Raw genomic sequence first — 22707 nt, 5'->3', positions numbered from 1 at the left:
GTTCTCCCAAAGAAAGAATCTGGTTTTCCCAGGTTCTCATTAAGCTGCTATGAACACTCCTACCTAATCAGGTGGTTCTGTTCTTGGTCTGTTGCGATGGTTCTCAGAAGTCATTTCCTTTGTGTCAGGACATGCTAACGTCCTAAACTAATCTTGCTCCGGAAAAATAAAGAAACAATCTCCCAGAGATGTAACCTGCTCAACAGCTTTGAGTTCCTACCCTGGACCCAAGGGTCACATGTGTTATGCTCTTCAAAGGAAATCACACCTTCAGCTGAACCATTGCAATAAACCCCACTCTCTGCCACTAGACTAGGCTCCCCAGGGACTGGATGCTTGGGGAAGGAAGAGCAGAGAGGATATGCTTGGTCTGGAGGTGGGGACAGAGCTGGAAGGGTAGCGGCTAAGGGGACACTAGGGAGAGGCAGGAGATTAGAAAAAGCAGCTTTTACAAAAACCAAAAATAAAAACCAAAACCGTTAAAGATGCATAAAGTGACCCTTGCACTTCCGTTGTCTCTTCTTGCAAATAGAGGTGGTGCTGCTAGGGAACTGCTCCAGCACCTGTGTAAGACTTGAGTAGTTGCATACAATGTGAGAATCCAGATCTGAGGAAGGAAGGGAAGAGCCATTAGTGCCCGTGATATTCCTGTCAGGCCATTTCAGGAAGCCACTGGATCCCCTCCCCTCACTGCAGGATCCCTAAATGGAGCCCTCTGTGCCTCCCTAGTGGAGCTGCCTGCTTCCCGTCCAGGTCTAGAGCTCCTGGGGGAGGTAGAGGGTAGGGGAGATCAGGAAGTAGGGCAGAGGATTTAAAAAGATGATGTCCCTGGAGCCCTGTGTTCCACTGGCACTGCCTCAGAGCAGTCGAGGGCAGTAAGGAAGTTGATGGGTGGGGGGCGACGGGGGGTGGCCCAAGGTCTCCAGCTCCCCCATGATAGCTAACATCTGATTAAGATTGCATCTGAAGAATGGGGCCCAGAGTTAAAGGAAGTCTGGAGGCTGTAAGTAAAGAGCACAGAGTTTAGTGCTAGAGGACTGGAGTTCAAGCTCCAGCTTATTTTTTACTGGTTAAGTGATGTTGAACTATGCATTTATCTGCAAAACAGAGCTAATAATCCTCATTTCACAGAGCTGTTCTAAGGATTATGAGATAATGTATGTAAAGTACCTAGAACATATGGAAAGTGACAGCTATCATTAAGGGTGATATTACTGAACTCAGAGCAGGAAAGCACCTGGTAACTGTCACTGGCCCCTGCCGCCGACACCTGTGCTTTGCTAGGGGCGATTCTAGTATTCGGTCATCCCCCTACCTCTCCCAGCCCGGGCCCTACTCACTTGGATGGGCTGCAGGCTTTACCAGTGTGGGGGCACATAGCTGTACGCAGGGGTCCCTTGGGCCCTGTATGTTGGCATGGACACAGGGTGTGCCCCAATCGCAGTGTGCTGGGGTGCAGTCAGCAGGGTACCTGAGCATCCAGAAATAAAAGGAAACCCAGTGAGGCCGTCCCAGGATGCTGGGATGAAGAGGATGAAGCCACAGTCTTTCACACAACTGCTCCCCAACCTGGGCCCCCCACCTGCTCACAAACTACCTACCCCTCCCACCTTGCCAGGCTTCATCTCCTTAGGGAAAATTTTGCTGATACTCCAGGACAGAGTCAATCACTCATCTTCAGTGGCCTCCTTCTACTCTTTTTTGTATGCTTCTCTCAGTCTACCGAGTGGAAATTGTTGGTTTATATGGTTGTGTTTCCCACTGGCCCCACTGTTCCTAAAGGCAGGGTTCTAGTCTGATCTGTCAGTAACTGGTCCCCAGAACCAGAACAAAGGCTGGCACCAAGCAGATATCCGATAGTTTGCTGACCTGATCTGGGGAATGAGGCCTCCATAACTCCCTACATTAGGGGCCACACAAAACCCCAAATCTCACCCCCAACCCACTAGACCCCTATACTCTCTTCTCTCAAGTGATTCTTTAAAAGTTGGATCTCTAAAAGTTATCCACAATCCTCTTGTCATCTCATGCTCTTCTTCTGAATGTCAGCACATCCAGAGACTTCCCTAAACCTGCTCCTCTGGTGTCATCTCCTCCTCCATCCTCAAGGTTCCTGAAGGGCAAGGCTCTGATATGATTTCCGGAGTAAGCCCTCATGCCTTATAGAATTAATTACTGGACAGGGCCTTAAGCTTCTGCCTGGTCATAACAGGCATTAACATTAACAATAACATTAGCCCCATGCCCTCCCTTCTGGAACCCTGCTGCTACTAGAGTATTAGTGCCATCATCCTTCCTTTAAATGGCAGCCTCCCCACTGACCTACCTGCTTAAAGCCTCTCCCATATAACTGTGCCTCCACCCTGCAGCCAGAGAATGTTTAAAGCAAAACCATCTCTCCTCTGCTTAAACCCCTTTGCTAGCTCCCCATTACCTAAAGGCATTCGGGCCTCCCCACTTTAGCTTTGCTAACTTCCAGCTGCCCTTCCAACTCCACACCCCTATTTTCTAAGGGCCTTGGACCATTTCCATTGTGTGAACATATCATGTTCATGTTCTTTCCACCTGGACTGCCCTTCCCTCTTCCATCTCTCTGGTCAACTTCTGTTCACACTTTAAGGCCTTGCTCAATATGCCCTCCTTGGTGAAATCTTTCTCATTGCTGTGGACAGAGTTCCCAGAAATCCCCAGCACAGAATTTCTCATGCTATGTGACACTCGATTCTATGACTGTGTCCTCCAGTCTGTCATGAATTTCTGGAGAAGGGGGATGGATGCTGACGTAGATGCTGCTCTCACCTGCTGACATTGCCATGGTGGTGCCAGCTACCATGCCCATGGCCACACCATTGGTCCGGGGGGCAGCAACAGGCGCTGGGTAGATGGCGGAGGGAATGCTGTTGGGCTGGACAACCGTGGTGTGGTGGATGACGTGGGGCTGGGCAGCGTACACCGGCTGTGTGTAGTAGGCTCCCTGGGGGAAAAGAGGCTGAGGTCACACAGGCTTTTTGGAGACATCGAGTAGGATATAGGGAGAAGGGAGGGGGAGCCTGTTCCTCCCAGACCCTATGGGACAGGGCCAGATAAGCATGGACCTAGAGATATAAGGTCTGGGCCCCAGCTGGGACTCTGCGTCTGTCTTACTACATGACTCTGGACAGTTCAGTATTGGGCTCAGCTTTTCGTTATGAATTATGAAAAATAAGGCTCTGACCCTGTCCTGCTTTGCTCCTAGGATTGCTATGATTATCTAATAGGGTAACAGCCTTTAAAATGTTTGTATCTTACTACAGTGTGCTTCTACGAGCTGCCAAAAATGTAAAGGCAGGGACCACAGTCAGTGAGTGAGGATATGGATGGAGCTGGTGAATCCAGACCACTGTGTCACACATATGAGGAATTTCCAGCGGGGCAATCACACTGGTGCGAGTACTACCATCTTACCCACTGGGAACTATCACAAATGCAGAGCATTTCCCCAGATGTCTCTTACTATTTCCCTTTAGGCAAAGAGGTGCGGATGGAGACAGCTGTCTTAGGTGACTTTCCCCAGCCTAGATCATGATGCTTCCTGCTGCCACAATCCACAGGCCTGGTGACCTTTGTAGCTAGTAGACACAGCCCCTTGGGTCATCTTAATCCAGAGCTTCCCCAATGCCTCTACTAACAAATGACAGGAGCCTCAGAATATGGGTTTATAACTGCACAGGTCTGAGAACATAGTGCAAAGCAGCCTACCACAAACCAGAAAAATGATCTCCAGCCCACTGTTGTTGTTGTTGTTTTTTTTATGTTTATTTCTGAGAGAGAGAGACAGCGTGAGCAGGGGAGGGTCAGAGAGAGAAGGAGATACAGAATCTAAAACAGGCTCTAGGCTCTGAGCTAGCTGTCAGCACAGAGCCCGAATGTGGGGCTTGAACCCACAAACCATGAGATCATGACCTGAGCCGAAGTCAGATGCTTAACCGACTGAGCCACCCAGGTGCCCCTGTTCTATCTTTCAAGTTTCACATTCTACTCTAGAATGTAGCTGTTCGTTAAATCAAAACATGTTCCCCTCACTACTTAAAAACCTGATGCAGAACTGTCACCCCAGAAAAACTGTGCCATGTGGTATGCTGGAGGCTCATATAATCCCTGTCATAGCCATCCCCTCAGAGTACACACATTCTCTAGCTGAAGGAGCCCAGATGGGGACATTAAGGCACTGAGAGAGAGAATAACTTACTCAAGGTCACAAAGGGACTGATGACAGAGCCTGAGAACTTATCTCCTCCTTGTTCATAGACTTTATCGAGGAAGGGAGGTGTGGGGGTTAGGGAGAGAAGCCCAAGACACATGGGGTCTCATCCTGACTCAACCAATAGCTCCCTGTGTGACCTTGGAGAACTCACTCTCCCCTCTGGGTCTCAGCTTCCCCACTTGTATGAAAAGGAATGGAGAGGGGTGCCTGGGTGGATCAAGTCAGTTTAACATCCAACTCTTGATTTCAGCTCAGGTCATGAACTCTTGGTCATGAGACTGAGCCCTGCATTGAGCAACCCACTGGGTGTGGAGCCTACTTAAAATTCTCTTTCCTTCTCCGTCTCCCCGCCTCGTTCTCGCTCTCCAGAGAAAAAGAAAAAAAAGGAATTGAGCTAGATGATTTCTAGGAGCCCCTGCTGCTTTGATATTCTGGGCTCTGTTCATCTAAATGGCTTCATGCATCAACCCTCTAGGGGCTGAGGTGGGGTGAGGGAGTGTGTAGACTACAGGGCTACTGTTTCTATGATATAACAGTGACAACTGGCCAAAGCCATGAACTTGTCTTCCCTCTGTTCCTCACCCACTCCCATCCCTCCTAGGCTGGTCAGTCATTTACCTGCAGAAGTGGTGGGCCCAGGCTTCCGCACGCACCTACCTGGGCATACAGATTCTGCTGGGGATAGGCACTTCTGATTGGATACATGGCCGTCTGATAGGGGTTGGGTGATGGGGAGTAGGGGGGCGGAGCAGTATTACTCTGGGTCGGTGGGACCTTGTATGGTGTCCCCGCAGTATATCCTGTACCAAGGCAATAAGAGAGACTTCAGTTAGTTGACAGAACATTGTCAGAAGGTAGCAGGTCCCAGGTACGACTCCCCAGACAAGGATGGGCTGATTCCAGGCTGGAAACACAGATGAGAAGAGACAGAGAACAGGGCTCCTCCCACAGAGCCCTGGCCCCAGAGGCAGCTCCCTCAGTCCTGGTGCACAGGGTGCATGAGTAATTCTGGCATCTTGTGTTTTTCTGGGTCTCAGGGGTATGACATATAAAATAAGAGGCTGGAACACAGATGATCTCCTAAGGGACCTTTGCAGCTCAGACAATCTAGGATTCTGTCTACATACCGTGAGACAAGCACGTACACGCAGACAGGAGACCCTCTGCCCACTTGCTCTTTATTGCACTCTGTCTTCTTGCTTTTCTGTCTCTTCACTCAGCAGCCCAGGGCGTCTTCTGCTGCTGTTTCTCTTTGGTTTTCTACCTTACTCTCTCTTTTTTTCCCCTCCTTATATCTCTCTCTTTTTGGACTTTTCTCTACCACATTCCCCTTCTTTCCTGAGAGGTTTAAGGTGAAAACCCCACAGAAAACACCATTCAGACCCAGCTCTTCCCCTTGCTCCTGGGGCTTGGAGGAGAACCACCTCTGCCTGAAGGCCTGAAGTCAGGGGTCATGAAAGTTCACATCAACCAGAAACCTATGACCCAGGGAGCTCACAGTCAGCCACTCCATCAAATTGTGCTGCCTTTGACTCTTCTGGAAAATAGAGTCACATCCTATGTCCACGGAAAAACCTGAAACATAAATCACTCAGGAACAAGACTGTGTACTTACAGAACACAAAATGAAATGATTCTACGGAAACCAAGTGATCAAGTGATCCCCAACTCTCTTACTTTATACAACGGGCTCAGAAAGGGCAAATGGTTTTAGAAACTGCTCCTTTTTTCTAAGTTGAAGGGACAGTGCCAGGAGACCTTGGCTCTGGATCTCCAATGGGGTGTTGCTGGGGTTTCTTCCCTGTGCTTCCCATCCTGGCTCAGTCTGGTTGGTACATCACTGACCTTCTCTGGGCCTCAACTCAGGTCTTTCGCCTACAAGATGCTCATTAAGGACTATCAGCAACATGGTGCTGATTCTGCAAGAAGGGACTGGGGAGCAGAGTGGAGAGGGGTGCTTTATTGGAAGAGAACAGATCTAGGCTACAATTCGTGCTTTTTCCCCCAATTTGGTGTGACTATTGTCAAGTCTCTGGGCCTTAGTTTCCTATTTTGTTAAATCAGAAGGCTAAGAATGAAGATCTCTTCCTGAACTAAAATCCTATTTTTCTAAAGATCCTAGGTCTCTTCTATCCTAACCTCAAGTAAAAGCAAGCTGCCATAAGGTCACAAATCTCTCTCCATCCACAGCACTGGCTTGGCATCCCCCAACCCCTGCTGAGGTACTCAGTAGGATATGAGAGCTGCTATTCAGTTGCCACAAAAGGCACCACCAAAAGGTATCCTTGTCCTCTTCCCTGACATCATGTCACTTACTTTTCCATCTGTAGATTCATAGTTTATTCCATGAAAAACTGGCTTTGTGATCAAATACATTTGGGAAATACGTAGCAATGAGGATGAAGTGGAAAGCATACGTTCAGAAGGTAGCATCGTGAAAAATGAGAAACTAGACATGGAGGTGCGAGTCAGCTGAGAGAAGTTTGGAGCAGATCCCTCCAAGTTTCTAGATTGTGGCACTAATTATGATATGTGGTCAAGGCAGGTGAAGCAGATACTGCAGGGACAGAGAGAAGTAAGTCTAGGTCTGTGATATCTACAAGGAGTCACCTGAGGGGCACTTCACCTTGGAGGCACAGTTTTTTTTTTAATCTATAAAACAAGGGGGGGTTGTCAAAATGGGTATGTCCCAAGACTGTGCAATGGACTATATGATTCTGAGGGATTTTAATTATTGTTTTTAAAAAAGAGTGCAGTAATGTAGAATAAATAGGTTTGTGTTTTATTCTATGACCCTGAGAAGTTTTAAAATGAGAGGATGAACTATGAATCTCCAAGATAGGGATTAGCAGGAGACTACTTACAAATTTAATTTACCACTGAATATTTTATTCACACTATTAACATTTAAAACAGGCAAACTAGGGGCGCCTGGGTGGCTCAGTTGGTTAAGCATCCGACTTCAGCTCAGGTCATGATCTCACGGTTCGTGGGTTCGAGCCCCATGTCAGGTTCTGTGCTCACAGCTAGCTCAGAGCCTGAAGCCTGCTTCAGATTCTGTCTCCTTCTCTCTCTGACCCTCCCCTGCTCACGCTGTCTCTCTCTCTCAGAAATAAATAAAACATTAAAAAAAATTTTAAAAATAAAAATACAAATAAAACAGGCAAACTATAGGGGCACCTGACTGGCTCAGTCTGAAGAGCATGTGACTCTTGATCTCAGGATCATGGGTTTGAGCCCCATGCTGGGTGTAGAGATTAGTAAAAAATAAACCATAAACTTAAATAAATAAATGAATAAATAAAACCTGAAAAATACAGTTTTTATAACTACAACTTATTTTGGTAAGTAAAGTTTTATTGTAACAGCCATGTCTATTCATTTACTTATCAACTATGGCTGCTTCCCTGCTACAACGGTAGTTATGACAGAGACCATATGGCCTGAAAAGCCTACAATATTTATTATTTGGACCTCTATAGGGATAGTTGCTCAATCCTGATTTAAAGGAATAAAAGAAGGTTATGAGGAGTCTTGTCAGAGTGACGAAGGGCAGAAGGACAGGATACCCTTGAATCCTAAGATACTTGTCTCTGAAAGCTATACAGCACAGAGTAGTGGTTATGAGTAGTCTGGAGCCAGACTGACTGCCTGGGTCTGAACTCCCACCCTGCTATTTGACAGCTGTAGAAAATAGCAGTCTCCTCATCTGTAAGTGGGGACAACAGTACCTATTTCATAGGGTTGCTGTGGTAAATACATTAATAATTGCAAAGCCCTTAGAATAGTGTGTGACACATTAAAAGCACTTCATAAAGGTGAGCTATTCTTCTTCTTCTCTCTCTCACTGTATAGAGAAATAGTAAGCTTGCCCTGGGAGTGTGCAAGCAGAGACTGGTATGAAAGACCACAATAGAGAGGTTAAACTATGACTTCCATTGTGTGATCCAACTTGGAACACAGACTGCAGGGTTTTAAGATTCTAAAACTGTATGGTTTAAAATACCATGACTTTGGGGTGCCTGGGTGGCTTAGTCGGTTAGGCGTCTGACTTTCACTTAGGTCATGATCTCGCGGTTTGTGGGTTCGAGCCCCGCGTTGGGCTCTGTGCTGACTGCCAGCTCAGAGCCTGGAGTCTTTTTCAGAGTCTGTTACTCCCTCTCTCTCTGACCCTCCCCTGCTCACGCTGTCTCTCTCTCTCTCTCTCCTAGAAATAAATAAAACATTAAAAAAAATAAAATAAATAAAATAAAATACTGTGACTTTATGATTCCTTAAAGTTAACAAGCCAACGATGCTGGCAACTTTCCTTTAGGCTCCCCAAGAATGTGCTCTGGAATTTCTATCCCCAAGGGAAGCCTGCACTACCCCTCTATGCCCCAAGGACAACCACCTTACAAAGTATTGAGATTATCTCTCAAAGGAAAAGAAAAAAGCTCTAAGAGTCTGCAGGAGAGTTTGGTTTCCAAATCTAAGAATAACTTTGTCTGAGACTGTTTCCCTTTCTTCATGTTATGAAATGAGACACACATATACTCAGAATACAGATCAGCAGCCAAAATACCCTTGGCAGCCAAAAAGATGATGCTGCATAAGAAGGCCTTGCTCATTTGTCCAGACAGTTTGAGAAGGAAGAAGCAGAGCTAGAGATCATTAAGCTCAACACAGACGTTTCACAGATGAGATGACAGATGGCTGAGATGGAGCAACTGCTCTCTAGGACTCAGGACTCAGTGCTCCTTCCTCCAGCTACAATGGTTCTCAAGGTTTCCATCTTTGTCCAGAGGCTGCAGAAACTGCCTGGGCTCTGTCAGTGAGTGACGTAATTCTTCTCTCAAGGAATACCCTCAGGTGGCCTAGATAGTATCAGAAGGCATTCTAGAGTTGATATTCTGTCTCTGAGTATTTCAGTGAGACTTTTATGAGAAAATCATTGCAGTGGACTTTCTACAACTAACAGTCCTGTCCATACCACTGAGGATTAGAAATTCCCCTGAAGCTGTAGTCTGGGCTACCTTGGGTAACGCAAAATTAAGGATTTATTACTCTGTGCATCTAAGTAAAAGAAGCTATTGGGCTTGATCCAAAATAAAACAAAACAAACGAACAAAAACCTGACTGATTTTGCTCAAATGAACTTAGACTCAGCTCCCTCACTGGAGGCCCTGGTACTTGTGAATGGTCTTCTACCTAAGTCTGAAGGTCACAGAATTAGGACTTTGAAATTCTATGCCTTCAAGACATTAGAGACTTGCATCTTGCATTCAGCTTTCTACATTTCAAATGAAGAACCTGTAGCTGGCGGGGGGGGGGGGGGGGGGGGGGGGCAGCGACCTTCCCCAAACTGCACAGCAAATCAGTACAGAGCTGGGCTCAGAGTTCAGGGCTTCCCATGCCCTGTGCAGGGACTCCTTTCTGAGTTACAGGTCTATGCAGTCCAATCTTGGACATCTGGCATATTGCCCTTTGTGTCCTCATTTCACTAAAGGCAATATTGTGACAGAAAAAGGGAATTAGATCACTAGAAATCCCAGCTCTGCCTTATGAAAGAGGCTTGGTTTATGAGGCCCGGTTCTTTTTCTCAGGTCCCTTAACTATTAAGTTTGGGGTCCATCAAACAGAAAAATAAATAGAGTCTTCACATTAGTGAGATAAAACTGTTCTAGCCCTCTCTTCAATCCTTCTGCACTATCATAAATCTTTTTCAGCTGGTGAGCCCCTACTACCTTCAAAGGCATTGATCCTTACATCAAGGATGCCTTTTAGACTAATCAGTTTATTGACCATCAGATTTACATGTCTGAACAAAGCTCTATGTCTGAGTCTTGCCTTGACCCCTAAGTCTCCTTGTTGGTACAGACAGTGTGGAATAATTAGGAGGGAGACCCAATTACAAACTGAATTGAGTTTCTTAAAGTGTCCTGAATTTTCCGTGGCATTAGAAGCCACAAAATCTATGTATCAGGAGGAAGTCTGGTGGGCGTGGGAGGGGCAGGAGAGCCCACCTCTATTTAAAAATTCCACACACTACTGGCTTAAAGGAAAAGGGGCACATTTTGGGTCCTTTCCAGGGACTATGACAGTCTGTGAGGGCAGTGGGAGGTAGCTGCAGGACATTTCAGTGGTACTTCAGGAAGATTTCAACACAGGAGAAGGTGAAGCCTTCTAATATTCAGACATTATCACTGTAGAATGGGTTGCCTATGGAAGGAATGAATACCCTGGAGATACGTGAGCAAAGGCTAGCTGGTCAACTACGGGCAGGGTAGCTAGAAAGGTCCCTGCTGGCGTGGTGGATATTGAGTACACAGCACCCTGGTGACAGAATCAGGAGTCTAAAAGCTAGACAGAACCTTAAAGATGTCCTAGTCCAGCCCCATTATTTTACAATTGGAAAAACCAAAGTCCAAAGCACGGACATAAATTATCCAAGGTTACACAGAACCAAGTCTAGAATCCAACTCTTCTGGTCTCCATCCCAGGCCTCTTTCTGCTACACTGTAGTAGGTGTGTCCATATGCATGTACAGTCATATGTGTGGGTTTAAGAGAAAATATTTATAAATAACCCCATTTACATATATGTTCATTCAATTCCATCTGAGGTACCTGGAAAAACTCCCTACTACTGCCATCCTTCTCTTAATGAGTACTATTAATATCATGAAAAAAGTCAGTAAACTTAACTTGAAACTTAAACCTGAGTGATCGGTTTTTAGTTGTGCTGCTTGCTACTTGGATGGCATTGGACATAGTATCTTTCTGAGCCACAGCTTTCAAACCTGAATGAAAATCCACCATAATGCGACTATAGTGTAGATTAAATGAGAGGGTGATAATGAAAGCAAATTCTCCAAAAGGTGAAGAGTTATGTTATTTAAATGTAAGTTGATGATGACATCTAAGGGCAACGGTAACTAAACTAAGGAGAAGATAACATTAGGTATTTAAAATAAAAGAAAAAAATGCAGCATGTTCATCTAATCCACTTAATAGGTTAATAATTTACTGAACTACAAACTATCAGGCTTTATCTGCCATATCTCTCTAAGGGTATTGCAAGCCCCTGATGGCACAACTTAAGAAAAAAGCACTTCCCCCATCCAAAGCCAGCCATTCCTCTTTTGGACAGCTCCAACAAGGCACAAAGTCTTCCTTATATGGAGTCAAAGCGCTCAGTAACTTCTAAACATTGGTCCTCATTTTACCCAGGAAGCCATCTTGTATTAAAACTCAGGTGTAGGGGCGCCTGGATGGCTCAGTCAGTTAAGCGTCCGACTTCAGCTCAGGTCATGATCTCAGTCTGTGAGTTTGAGCCCTGCCTCAGGCTCTGTGCAGACAGCCAAGAGCCTTAAGCCTGCTTCTGACTTTGTGTCTCCCTCTCTCTCTGCCCCTCCCCACTCACACTCTGTCTCTCCCTCTTTCTCTCAAAAATACAGAAACATTAAAAAAAAATTAAGTATCATGTGTGAAGGTGAAACCATTAGTCACTGCACTAAACGTCAAGATGAATATAACCATTCTGATTGGCCAGGTGGTTTCTGTCTTCCCTAAGGACTCCCTGTACATACTTGCTCCCACGGTGTAGCTTCCACTAGGAGAGTATTTCCCATGCAGAGGGCAATTCTGCCTCCCCAGGAGATATTTAGCAATGTTTAGAGATATTTTGGTTGCCGTAATGAGGGTTCGCTGGCACCCGGGGGGCTGAGGCCAGGGATTCTGCTAAGCATCCTACAATGCACCAGTTAGCCCCCTACAACAAAGGATTTCTATCTGGTCCAGATGTCCATAATGGCAAGGCTGTGAAACCCTGTGCTAGCTAGAGCAGCCCACTCTGTCCAAAGGTCCACCGGCCTTCAAATGTGCTCTCTGTTCTTTCCCTTAAAATGTAGTCACAGTTCTTCCCTTATCAAACTTGTTGGCCAAATGCATACTTCCTCCTCCCTCCCTCACTGCTTTGTGTCTCCCCAAAGCTGGGTACATGATCAAAGAGGATGACCTGCCCTGTATGAGGAAGGTCAATTTTTTATGTGGGTAGGAGAACCTCTTGAAACAGTGTCTTATAAGGTCAGTTTTAAAAGTTCCCTTTCCTTTCTTCCTAAGAGACAAATCAGTCCCAACTAAGGGGAACAAGGAAAGGAGGAGACAGGCTGTATTTACTGAAAGCCGCAGAGGATGCTTGGTAAGTTCGGTTCTCGGTCCCGGTGTCCACTGGGAGGTGGAAGGTACCTTCAGTACCACAGGAAGATGAGTTCTGTGGCCAGGCCTGTTTCATCAGCAGAGTTGCTTAAGGGAAGACACAAGAATGGCATTAGGCAGAAATAAGAAGTGGGCACCACCAATCACAGACACAAAGCAAGGGTCTTGTGCTGGATGGAAACATATAACCCAAGGGGTCCTGTTCAGACACACAGGATGGTTCAGCCTTTCTGAGATGGGTGAGTGGGTTGGGAGGAGTGCTGAAGTGAGCTTCCAAATGATTTGAAACCAAGGAAATCTGAGTTTACACTAAGAGAGCCAGAATTTTCTACCCACTACCAAAACCATGAAGATGCCTAAGAATACCACCTCCTACTGACATTCTGGCCTAAGGCTCTGGGATATTCCTTAGCTGCTTTCTTATTAATATGTAGCAACTTGGAGCCTTTGACTATGTACTGGGCCACATCAATTGAGTCCTCAATTTTTATGCCTGAAATCTCACCTGGGGGTGTATTTAATAAGTTGTTTTCAAAGAGAGACCTCAAAAGAATTACCATGTCACATGAACCTTGCTGGACTGCCAACTCTTTCAAAGGGAATGAGCTGTGGCAGTTCAGAAAGCACAGGCTGTATGGTGGGACTCTTCCTGCTCCTTCTCCTGCACACCCAGCTGGAACCAGAGAGATAAGCCTCTTGCACACCCTTTATACCTCCTATTGATGTGCTGCTGGTGCCCCACGTTAGGTATCTCCTCATGAATTAGAGATGATCTACTGGGCCTTTAAGAAATTATGTTAAACTTGGGGTAGGTGTAAAATAGAGATGAGGCCCAGTCTGAAAGAAATCTGCAGGCTTCCCAGGTAGACCTAAGGCTTAACTTGAGAAATTTGAAGGATGATGCTTCATATGATCTAGAAGCGGGGAATGACTCAAAAAACTTACCTTCATGGTATCCTGTGGGGAAGGAGAGAGGAAAGAGGATTTCAAAGGGGGGAAAATGCCTAACTTCTTTAGAGATTTTGCTTGATATACTTTTTCCTAGAGGAGAAACCATTCTTGACCCAAATTTCTATTTAGAGTAGGAAGAACGATTTTAATAGTATCTTTTCGAGTATACTCAAATAAGATCTTGGATAGGAGAGGCTTTAAAGAACATTAGCAGGATGTGGGGCTACAGTGGCAATAGTTGGGTACACTTGAAACATTTTAACAATGGGCTAAGGTGAAGCAGGGTGGCATGAGAAGCGTGCCTGTCCACTCTGATTCTGCCAGGGCAAGGACAGCCCACCTCTAGAGAGGTCCCATAACCCCTCTGCCCATCCAGGTAACAGGTAATGCCTCTGGTTCCTTCAGTCTTGGGAGTACTGAGGCCAGAGGAAGAGGTCAAGGACCCTGCTGTTTCGCTGAACTAAGGCTAGAAATGTAGCTGTTCTAGGCTGACTCTGCACTTGCATTAATGGCCCGCAATATATACAGCAGATGCTGAGAAATGAGAAGGAAATCATGGGCAGAAAGTGACACTAAAAGGAGAATTCTTGCATAAGAAACGGAGACCTAGAAGAATTGCGTGCAGAGTCCAAAGCCTTTACTGGACATCAACGCATGGCTCTGCAGACAATACAGGAGGAGGGCAGGCAATTTTAAACAATTACCTTGAGTTTCCTTTCCCCAGGGTTGGGGCAGGGGGTGGGGATTAATAAAGGATCCAATTAGTGTTGAAAAATCTTATCAAGATGTCTCCAAATTTAGAACCTGCTGTTCAATGTGGCTGGAAAGCCCTGGTCACTCTAAACTCCCTAAAAAGTGAAACATGTAGTTCTGAGAAGACAGATGTCCTCAAGACCCTATAGAGCTCCATCAGGGAGCAGGAGGCCTAAATTCAGCCACAGAAAACTTGGATGTCCTGTTCCAGTCCAGGTTTTTCCCCCCAGGTCGTACATACTTCACCATAATTTTCATCATAGGCCAAAAGTCTGACATTGGTCTGAAGGACTGCATGACAGTTAAAGTAAATCAAAATTAACCAAAGAGTAACTGAAGCCTACACTGCACTCAGCACTGAGGGGAGCGCCACAGTGGACAGGAACACTTGTGGGTCATGGTCACTGCACACAAGGTATTTATGGGCCAGCTGGGGATGCAACACAGCCACACGCCAACCAGAGAGTGAACAAGACAGCATTATGCAACATAAAATAACATTCCAGATTAACCAGGATAGAAGCAAGTGCGACTGTGCCTTTGATGTCTTATCTAACTGATCAAGTGAACTACACTATATATGTTCTGAAGAAGTGAGTATTTTCTCTGGTTTTATTAAAAAAGAAATGAAAACAAATATTCGTGTGTTCTATGTTTCTCTATATATTTGAGTACTTTAATTGTTTAAAACTGGACAAATAGTAAGACTAAAAAAAAACAAATATTAGCTGTCAACTTGACTTCCTCATTGGTTAGTTGTACTGTGCCACATGATCTTCCTCTTCCACGTAAAATTCCAAATTTTACCATTCTATTGGTAGCCATTGAGAGCTCAGTTGTGTGATAAAGGCAATCCAACTGAAACTTTAGAGGCACAGTAATAGAGGAGGCTGCTCTGACAGGCATGCCTGCTCTTGGGTGCCATGAAAGGAACCAACTCCTAGAAATGTTCTATATTTTGAATTAGGTGGTAGTAAAATACAAATGTATACATATGTCAAATATTACTGAGCTGTACACATGAGACTAGTGCACTTTATGTACTACTGTATATGTGTTATTCTTCAATTTAAAAAGGAGAGAGAGAGAGAGAGAACACCCTTGGCAGTGAAGGGCCATGGCCCAGTCACAGCATGCTGCCCACATCCAGGTGCTGGGTTGTTCACTTCCCTGGATACGGGGCCCTCATGCCCTTTGACACTTTGAACAATCTGTTAAGCACACTTACAAGGATGAGAGGCAGCAAGGGACCATCATCCTGAATAATGCAGTAGGTCAGGAAAACTAAGTTCTAGCCTGGGCTGTGCCACTTACTAGCTGGGAGACCTTGGGCAAGTCACCTCATTTTTGTTTTGTTGTCTCATAACAGCAGTAATAATTTCTCCCTGATCACTTCAGACTGTTGATGTGAGGATCAAAAGTGAAGCATCATCCAGTCTTACAGTTTCTAATTCTGACACCTGCTTATCTTCCATCCCCACAGTTTATGGGCAGCTCTAATTTAAGTTCTCATCAGCTCTTAACTACCGCAACTGCTTCCTCATTGTTCGGTTTTTACACTTGCCAACTCCAATCTCCAAACTGCAGTCAAGGGACATTTCTAAGGCCTAAACCTAATCACAAAATCTCAAGAACACTCCATGGTTCTCCACTGCCTACAGGCTAAGGCTGAACTTCTTATGTGGCGTTCAAGGCCCCTCATGATCTAGCCCTATGATCTCTCTAGACTCTCACTGTTCTCACTTTCCAACCTTACACTATAGCCACACAAACTTTATTATTTCCAGAATATGCCAAGGAGTGCCAGTGTATTTTTGCTCACTGTTCACTCTTCTTGGCCTGTCTTCCCCCCAAATGCCACCTGATAAAAATTTATTAATCCATCAATCATGAGCTTACCTCTCTTATGAAGTCTTTTCTTTTCCCCACCCTTTGGCCACAGCCCCTTCATATATCCCGTATGGTTCGCTTCCGTGAATCTTAGAAGCTCCTGAACTTGCTGGCTTGTCTGTTTCCTCCACTAAACTGTGAGCTCCGTTAGAATAGGGACCTTGTCTTACTAGTCTTTATCTCTAAAGAGCCAGTGTAGGGTCTGGCACACAGCATTCTCTGAAGAGAAGAGCTCTGCACATACTTTTTAGTATTTCTATTTCAGATGGTATAACTAGAGGGGTGAGAAAGCATGAGAACTTGTCTCACTTTTTATGGAATCTTCTGTCCAAGTTCATAGATCCTGGGGCAAACAAAAAATGAACTCTCCATTAATGACAAAAGAAACAGGTCTGTGACTAACAAACACTAAAATAATAAAATTATAAGAGGATAGACTGTTAGCATTTAGAGGGACCTAAGGGATCATCTGGAATAGAACACTATCTATGGCTTGGAGACATTAGCGAATTGCCCAAGATCACCCAGGCCACAGCAGTGGCAAGGAGAAATTTTCACAGCTCATCTCCTGAAAGATGCGCCATCCACAAATTCATTATTCAACATCTAAATAATTCACAGTTAAAAGTCGAGAAAGTGTGCAGAGATTTTAATGAAAACATTGTCCTGAGCAGCCCAGGTGAGGGTAGTAAAAGCGGCAAGTCCCTTCCATGGTCCCTTACTGTCTGTGACAAAAAGGACCTAGTCCAGTTTCACTGCTGGGACCCTCACAGGTGCCCAGAAGTTCCCGTGGTGCGTTGGGCCTGGAGTCCACACTGCCCACTTAGTTAGCACACTTGGCCCTCACCTCTCACCATCCAGGAAAACGCCCTGAAAATGAGCCAGAGCTCAAGATTTGGGCTAAGGGAACAGATTGTATCTAGTCAACCAGGTCTTTCAAACATGTCAGACTGCCAATGGAGATGGAAAATCTGACCCTGGGGCAGACTGTGTTTTGGGGTTCTTACAGGCGTAATCCAGGGACTCCTCCACAGGAGCCACCACAAAGGCAACAGAGGGGAGCCGTACAGGCTGAAGAATTTTGTTCACTTGATCGTTTGAATTCAGCAGTCAGGTTAGGGTGAAAGTTTCTGACCTAGGTCAGATGGGACCCCGGAGGTGAGGAAGGGGAAAGACGCCTTTTAGTGCCATGATCCTTCATCGCTGCCCTAGGGGACGGTGCATGTGTGTCTCCAACCCATGATTTTGCACCATCAGACATGTTCCTGCATGCTTTAGGAACTGCTGCTGAGCCACCTGGGGGAGCCCAAGCCTAAGGGATGGGATTTGGGGAGGGAAGGAGATGGAATCTATTGTTGTTACGAGGTAACACATTCATAGGCCATAATACAGATGAGGAAAAATAGCTCTCCTACCATAAGCTGAATGCAGGAACTGAAACTCTGTTGGATAGAAATGTTAGTTGAAATTACCACTAAGAATTTGTGCAAAGTAGTACACATTGCAGTTACAAAAACAGACTGTCTCAAGATAGCAGTTTCCCCCGGGCTACGTAAGAAACAGTGAATGCACAGGGCGTGAAGTGCCTCTATCCTGGAGAGAAAGACAGACTTGCCATCCACTGAGGAGAAGAATCTCCTTGATGCCATGGCAACTTCCAGGCATCTGACCCAAGTTCGTGCTCTTTGCACTGCAGAGGGACTTTGCACATGACAGAGGCTTTGTGTGTGAGAGGAAGTAAAGGTTCAGGGTTCAAAATCATCACATTTGGCCTCTGAAGAGCTTTCTGTAAAGCTTCGGAGGGCTAGGACCAATGCAGAGGTACTTCATCACTTGAAACTTCTGGAGGATTGAGGTGCTACAGGGGGGTCTGGGTTTGAATTCCAGGTCCACTGCTTTTTAGCTGTGCAACTTTGGACAAGATATTTAAACTCTGAGCAAAACCGGAGGCAGGATCACACAAGACTAAAGCAATAATTAACATTTGTGACATCACTCAGACGGTGCCTGGAATATGGCAGGTGTTCAGGAAACACAAATTCCCTTCCCTTGCCCTTCCCCAAGTTTGTCACATGCAAAACAGGAACAATCTGTATTTGTACTTCATAAAGTTGCTATGAAATCAAATGACACAGTAGGTGAAAATGGTTTATAAACACATCTCTTATGAGGAGGTATTTCGTTTCTATCTATATTAGTTATTCTATTCATCCTTTTCTTTCATTTTCAGGTCAGATTACCAATAATGTGATACATCCTTTGGTTTTCAGATTCTGAGAACGAGTCTCAGTTGGCTCCTGCTTCCTGCAGAGCCAAACAGTTCTTAAATAAGATCCCTGAAGTCATTAAGAGCTTGGGGAAAAAAAAAAAAAAAACTCCCAAGTACCCACACTGCTTTCAGAACCAATGAAAGAGTGAAATGTTTCCCTGTATCCTGAACAGATGACATCTTAGAGTACTCAGAGCTGCTAAAAATAGCTCTCTCTGAAGCAACTTCTTGGCCTCCTTGAAGAAGCTGAGAGAAATTTAAGCCTGAGAGCCTGGCTCTTTGCAGGCTTCTACCCCACAGGCATCTCTCAGCATCACGAATGGCTCCTTCTGGCAGGAAGCTGAGAGTAACCTACACCGCCCTCTCTGTCCTTGAGCTGGCTCTTCCTTGGCAGGAACTCCCCTAATGTAATCAGGAGACCTGCTGAATGCAGAGGCCGGCCTCTGAAAATATGAAACAGACCAGTGAGGTGTGTGTGTCTAACTCCAAAGGAAAGGGATCTGCCCAAGGTCACACCAAAATCAGTAGCAGAGTTAGGGGTATAACCCCAGTCCTTCCAACTCCTAGTTCGGGGCTTTCTGACACCACGTGGAAATACCATGCTCTACAGTGGACTGCATGGGTTTCTAAGGAAATGGTCAGGCTGCTTTAGTCATAGCTTAGAAATATGGTGAAATTTTGAAAACACAAATTGGGGAAAATCAAGTTAGATGTGGGCTGATATTTGTTTGTTTCAAAATTAAGACTTAATCAGTACTTTATACATGCTGGGAGCTTTCCAATCTCTCCCCTTTTTTTCCCACAGTCCCAGGCTCCTTCTGCATGTTTTCTCTAGTCTGGTTGCTCTAGTTTCTCTCTGGCCAACTGCAGAGCACATGCAGGTATGGTGGCAGGATGCCTGAATCCCAACTTCTCTAAATTTCCCACTTGGAAAATGGGAATGACGATAGTAATGACTTCAAAGTTTGCTGTGATAGAAAACAAGTCAATATCCAAAAGGGTTTAAAATAGTTCCGGTGCATAGGAACCATTCAACAAATATTATCTGTTTATTTTTATTCTCTGTCCTTCCATTTTCTCGCTAAACTAATCTTCAAACAGTTTCACAAACCAGCACCATATGTTCTGAACATTATGAGAAAATGCCCCAGTGCTGGAAATTAGAGCCTTGATGAATTCACAGCCTCCACCCTCAGTGGGGCCTCCTCTTACACGACTGTGTCACCTGCTGGTGACACCTCTTCTCCTTCCAGTAAGGCTTTCACATATTGACCTCTCTCCTTAAGAACCCTCCCTCTATCCTTGCTAACCTCTCAAACAGCAAATCAAAGTCATTAGACAAGAACTGTCCACTTTCCACTGGACAATGTATTCTAAGCACATCCATCTGTGACCCTTCCTTTAGCCTGAGAAGAAGAGCTACCCTCCTGCGTGAGGCAGCCTACTCCATCTGCTCCCCAAAACAAAGAAGAGAACAGCTCTAGATCTCCCTCCTCAGCATAACCTCCTTCAAGGCCTGGCTCTATCTGGCAGCCCTCCTCCTGCCTCTCTAACTTGTCCTCCCCACTTGCTCCTTCCCATCAGCACTTCCTTAATCATGCTCGCATCTAAAACACTGGCTCCTTTAACCCCACCTGCCCTTGTTCTCCTTTCCCCCATAGCCAAGCCTCTTGTAAGCAGGCTCTATCTGCTAACTCTGCTTCTTCACTCCCAGCCACACCATCTCATTGCCTCTGCTTCCGCAGGTCACTGGCAGCCTCCTGACTACAAACACAACTCACCTTCTTCATTCCTGACCTTAGCTGACCTTTTGCAACTACTCACCCCATTCTGTTTTAGATCAGATAGTTTATGAAGCCAATTCACAGATCTCATAGCATTTAAATTTAAATCATTTCTATATTGGGAGATACTTGATAATCAAAACCACTGGAGTTTTTAAGACAGATCTTATCCCATTTGATTAAATCTTTTATCATAGTTAATTTCTGTAGCTTATATTGTTTCTGCCTATTTAACATTTTTTGAAATATGTATCTTACTGATTAAAAGTTAATATAGAATAAACTACTGATCCTGAGATAGAGATTTTTAGCTTGTGGGTTACTGCTACCCTCACAAGCTCTTTGAGGTCAATGACTTTAGCTTCCTCAAGTCTGAATCACAAGCAGAGTCTTCCAGACTGCCCTGAGCATAGCAGGGCCAAAATAAATGTCTGTGGAATGACACACCTATGTAAGGACTTTAGGGGTTAATATCACTTATTTGCATAAAATAGTGCTTTGTATCCCCAAAAAGAGGGGGATCACAGTATGTGTGTTAATGTGTATGATTACAAAATGATCCCTACTTTACAATGGGACAACTGAGGTTCAGAGAGGTCAAGTGACTCTAAGGTTGTTAATTGAGGAAGTGACAGTCAGAACTCACATCTAGGTCTTCTGACAGAGACCACGTTTTTCTCTTACTTAAATATTCCAGAAGAAAGAGAACAATGGTAGGATGAGTGCTGGACTGGCACAGAAAAGCATGAGACCAAAAACTTGAGGATCTGCCAAGGGTTCTAGTCCATATGCTATTGCTGCATCATTGAGTAACTTGGACAAAACACTGTTTATCTCTGGATCTCCCGGGTCCAGAGAAGGAGTTGAACTGGAAGATCTTTAAGGTCTTTCAAACTTTTTAACTCTACAATAATCATTACTAAACAAGAAAATGGGGGTATGATTACGGCATTTAAAGCCTTTCTAAATCTGGCCCTTGGACATTTGTAGTTCAGATTCTTCTATTATCCCTGTCCCTACAGTGAGCTTCAACCACTCCCACATCACCACTCCTTTGCCCAAGGTTTACTCTGCCTAAAACGTCCAACTCTTTACATGTTTTAAAGAATGTCTCCTGCTTCTCCCTCAGGTCTCTATTGCGAGAGCCCCTGTGAAGCATCCTGTACCCTTTATTTACACTGCACAGCTATGAATCTGTTTATATGCCAACTCCCAAATGAACTAGAAGTTATTTTAGGCAAAGATGGCTCTTTTTCTCTATTCTAGTGGGAGGACATTCGACCAATAAGTACTTGTTGAGTAAATGAACTTACTTAAAACCATCTACATCCCTGAGGTAAGTAGCACATTTCTCTGAGAGATGAGTTATTTTGTCCAAGGCCTCACAGCTAGTGAGGTGAGTAATCAGGATTCAAACCCAGGACTTTCTACATGGAGCATCACCAGGCCCTCTCTCCAGCCCCTTGAGTGATAATGCACCCGCTAAGTGTGAGGGTTAGTATTGGTGGTAAGACCTCTGCACTGCTCCTAGCCCAAATGAGAACTTTATTTTTTTTTTTTTTTTTTTAACATTTTCAAATCTATTTCGATCTCTATCCAGGAATGGATAAGATAAAGGATGCTAGGCTTTTGTTATTTTTGAAAAACAGGTTCCTTGCCTCAGCTTGAAAACCAGTTCTTTATCCTCTGGTGGCAAGTCTCTCACTCTCTTCCAAATCCACACCCAGGAAGTCTGGGGGGGGGGGTGCGCGCGCGCGCGCGCGCGTGTGTGTGTGTGTGTATCTGTGTGTGTCCCAACAGCAGCCTTAGGGGAAAATGAGCAAAGAGTTGCTTTGGACATTGTTTGGGAGAGCAGAAAAGGTTCTGTGAGGAGGATGCATGTCTTAGATATTCCAGCAGAGATGAGATGGGCCAACCTTAAATCCCAAGGAGAATGGAGGAGATTCTAGTCCCACCCCAAACCTTAGGCTGAACTGCCCCAGTTCCCAGAGGGAACTCCCAGGAGAAATCAGGCCTGGATGGACTGAGTCCAGAGCAATTAAGGACAGAGAAAGGGTAGCAGGTGGGTTTGTTTTTTACCAAACAGAGCCCCACCTCTCATCCCAGGCACACTGCTGTCTCCACTTTCTCCTTACCTGGAGCATAACTGGGGCTATTGGTGGGGTATAGGCTGGGATTGTAGGCAGGGGCTGCTGCCGGGTAGGCTGTAGGGTAACCTGTGAAGAGACAAAAAAGCCCCAATTAGTTGGACAAGAAGAAAAGGAAACAGAATCCAAGTCCCAGGGTTGGCCTGGCCTCTTCATGGGCCTTTTCAGATGGTATAATGTGACCTTACCAGCTTTTCGCCTCTTGAGTAAAGTCACCAATACCACAATCCTAATACATGCAGATTTTCTTTTCTAAAAAATAGCACAAGAAATGGAGCTCCTGGTGGCTCAGTCCGTTAAGCTTTGGCTCAGGTTCATGGTTCATGGTTCATGGGTTTGGGCTCTGTGTCTGGCTCTGTGCTGACAGCACAGAGCATGGAGCCTGGTTCAGATTCTGTCTCCCTTTTTCTGCCCCTCCCCCTACTTGTGCATTCGCTCTCTCTCAAAATTAAATAAACATTAAAAAAACAGT

The 22707-nt window shown here is 45.2% G+C and overlaps 1 protein-coding gene across 3 annotated transcripts in view; it reads right to left on the bottom strand.

Annotated features, from left to right (window-relative positions):
- Positions 1 to 22707, bottom strand: part of FAM168A (family with sequence similarity 168 member A) — a 200126-nt gene continuing 177419 nt past the window's right edge. For 2 of the 3 annotated variants that reach the window (XM_039219900.1, XM_039219901.1), the window contains exons 3-9: positions 22224 to 22304; positions 17451 to 17477; positions 12403 to 12528; positions 4901 to 5043; positions 2800 to 2974; positions 1341 to 1471; positions 1 to 607 (exon numbers count right to left, since the gene is read on the bottom strand). In XM_039219900.1, the coding sequence (XP_039075831.1) occupies positions 1359 to 1471; positions 2800 to 2974; positions 4901 to 5043; positions 12403 to 12528; positions 17451 to 17477; positions 22224 to 22304 (665 nt within the window). In that variant the 3' untranslated portion in view covers positions 1 to 607; positions 1341 to 1358. The remainder of the gene's footprint in view (positions 608 to 1340; positions 1472 to 2799; positions 2975 to 4900; positions 5044 to 12402; positions 12529 to 17450; positions 17478 to 22223; positions 22305 to 22707) is intronic. The other variant, XM_039219902.1, reaches the window with a different exon arrangement.

This window comes from Hyaena hyaena, unplaced genomic scaffold (assembly GCF_003009895.1).
Source record: "Hyaena hyaena isolate Hyena2069 unplaced genomic scaffold, ASM300989v1 scaffold_848, whole genome shotgun sequence".
Classification (NCBI taxonomy): Eukaryota; Metazoa; Chordata; class Mammalia; order Carnivora; family Hyaenidae; genus Hyaena; species Hyaena hyaena.
This window is presented reverse-complemented; position numbering and strand designations above follow the sequence as displayed.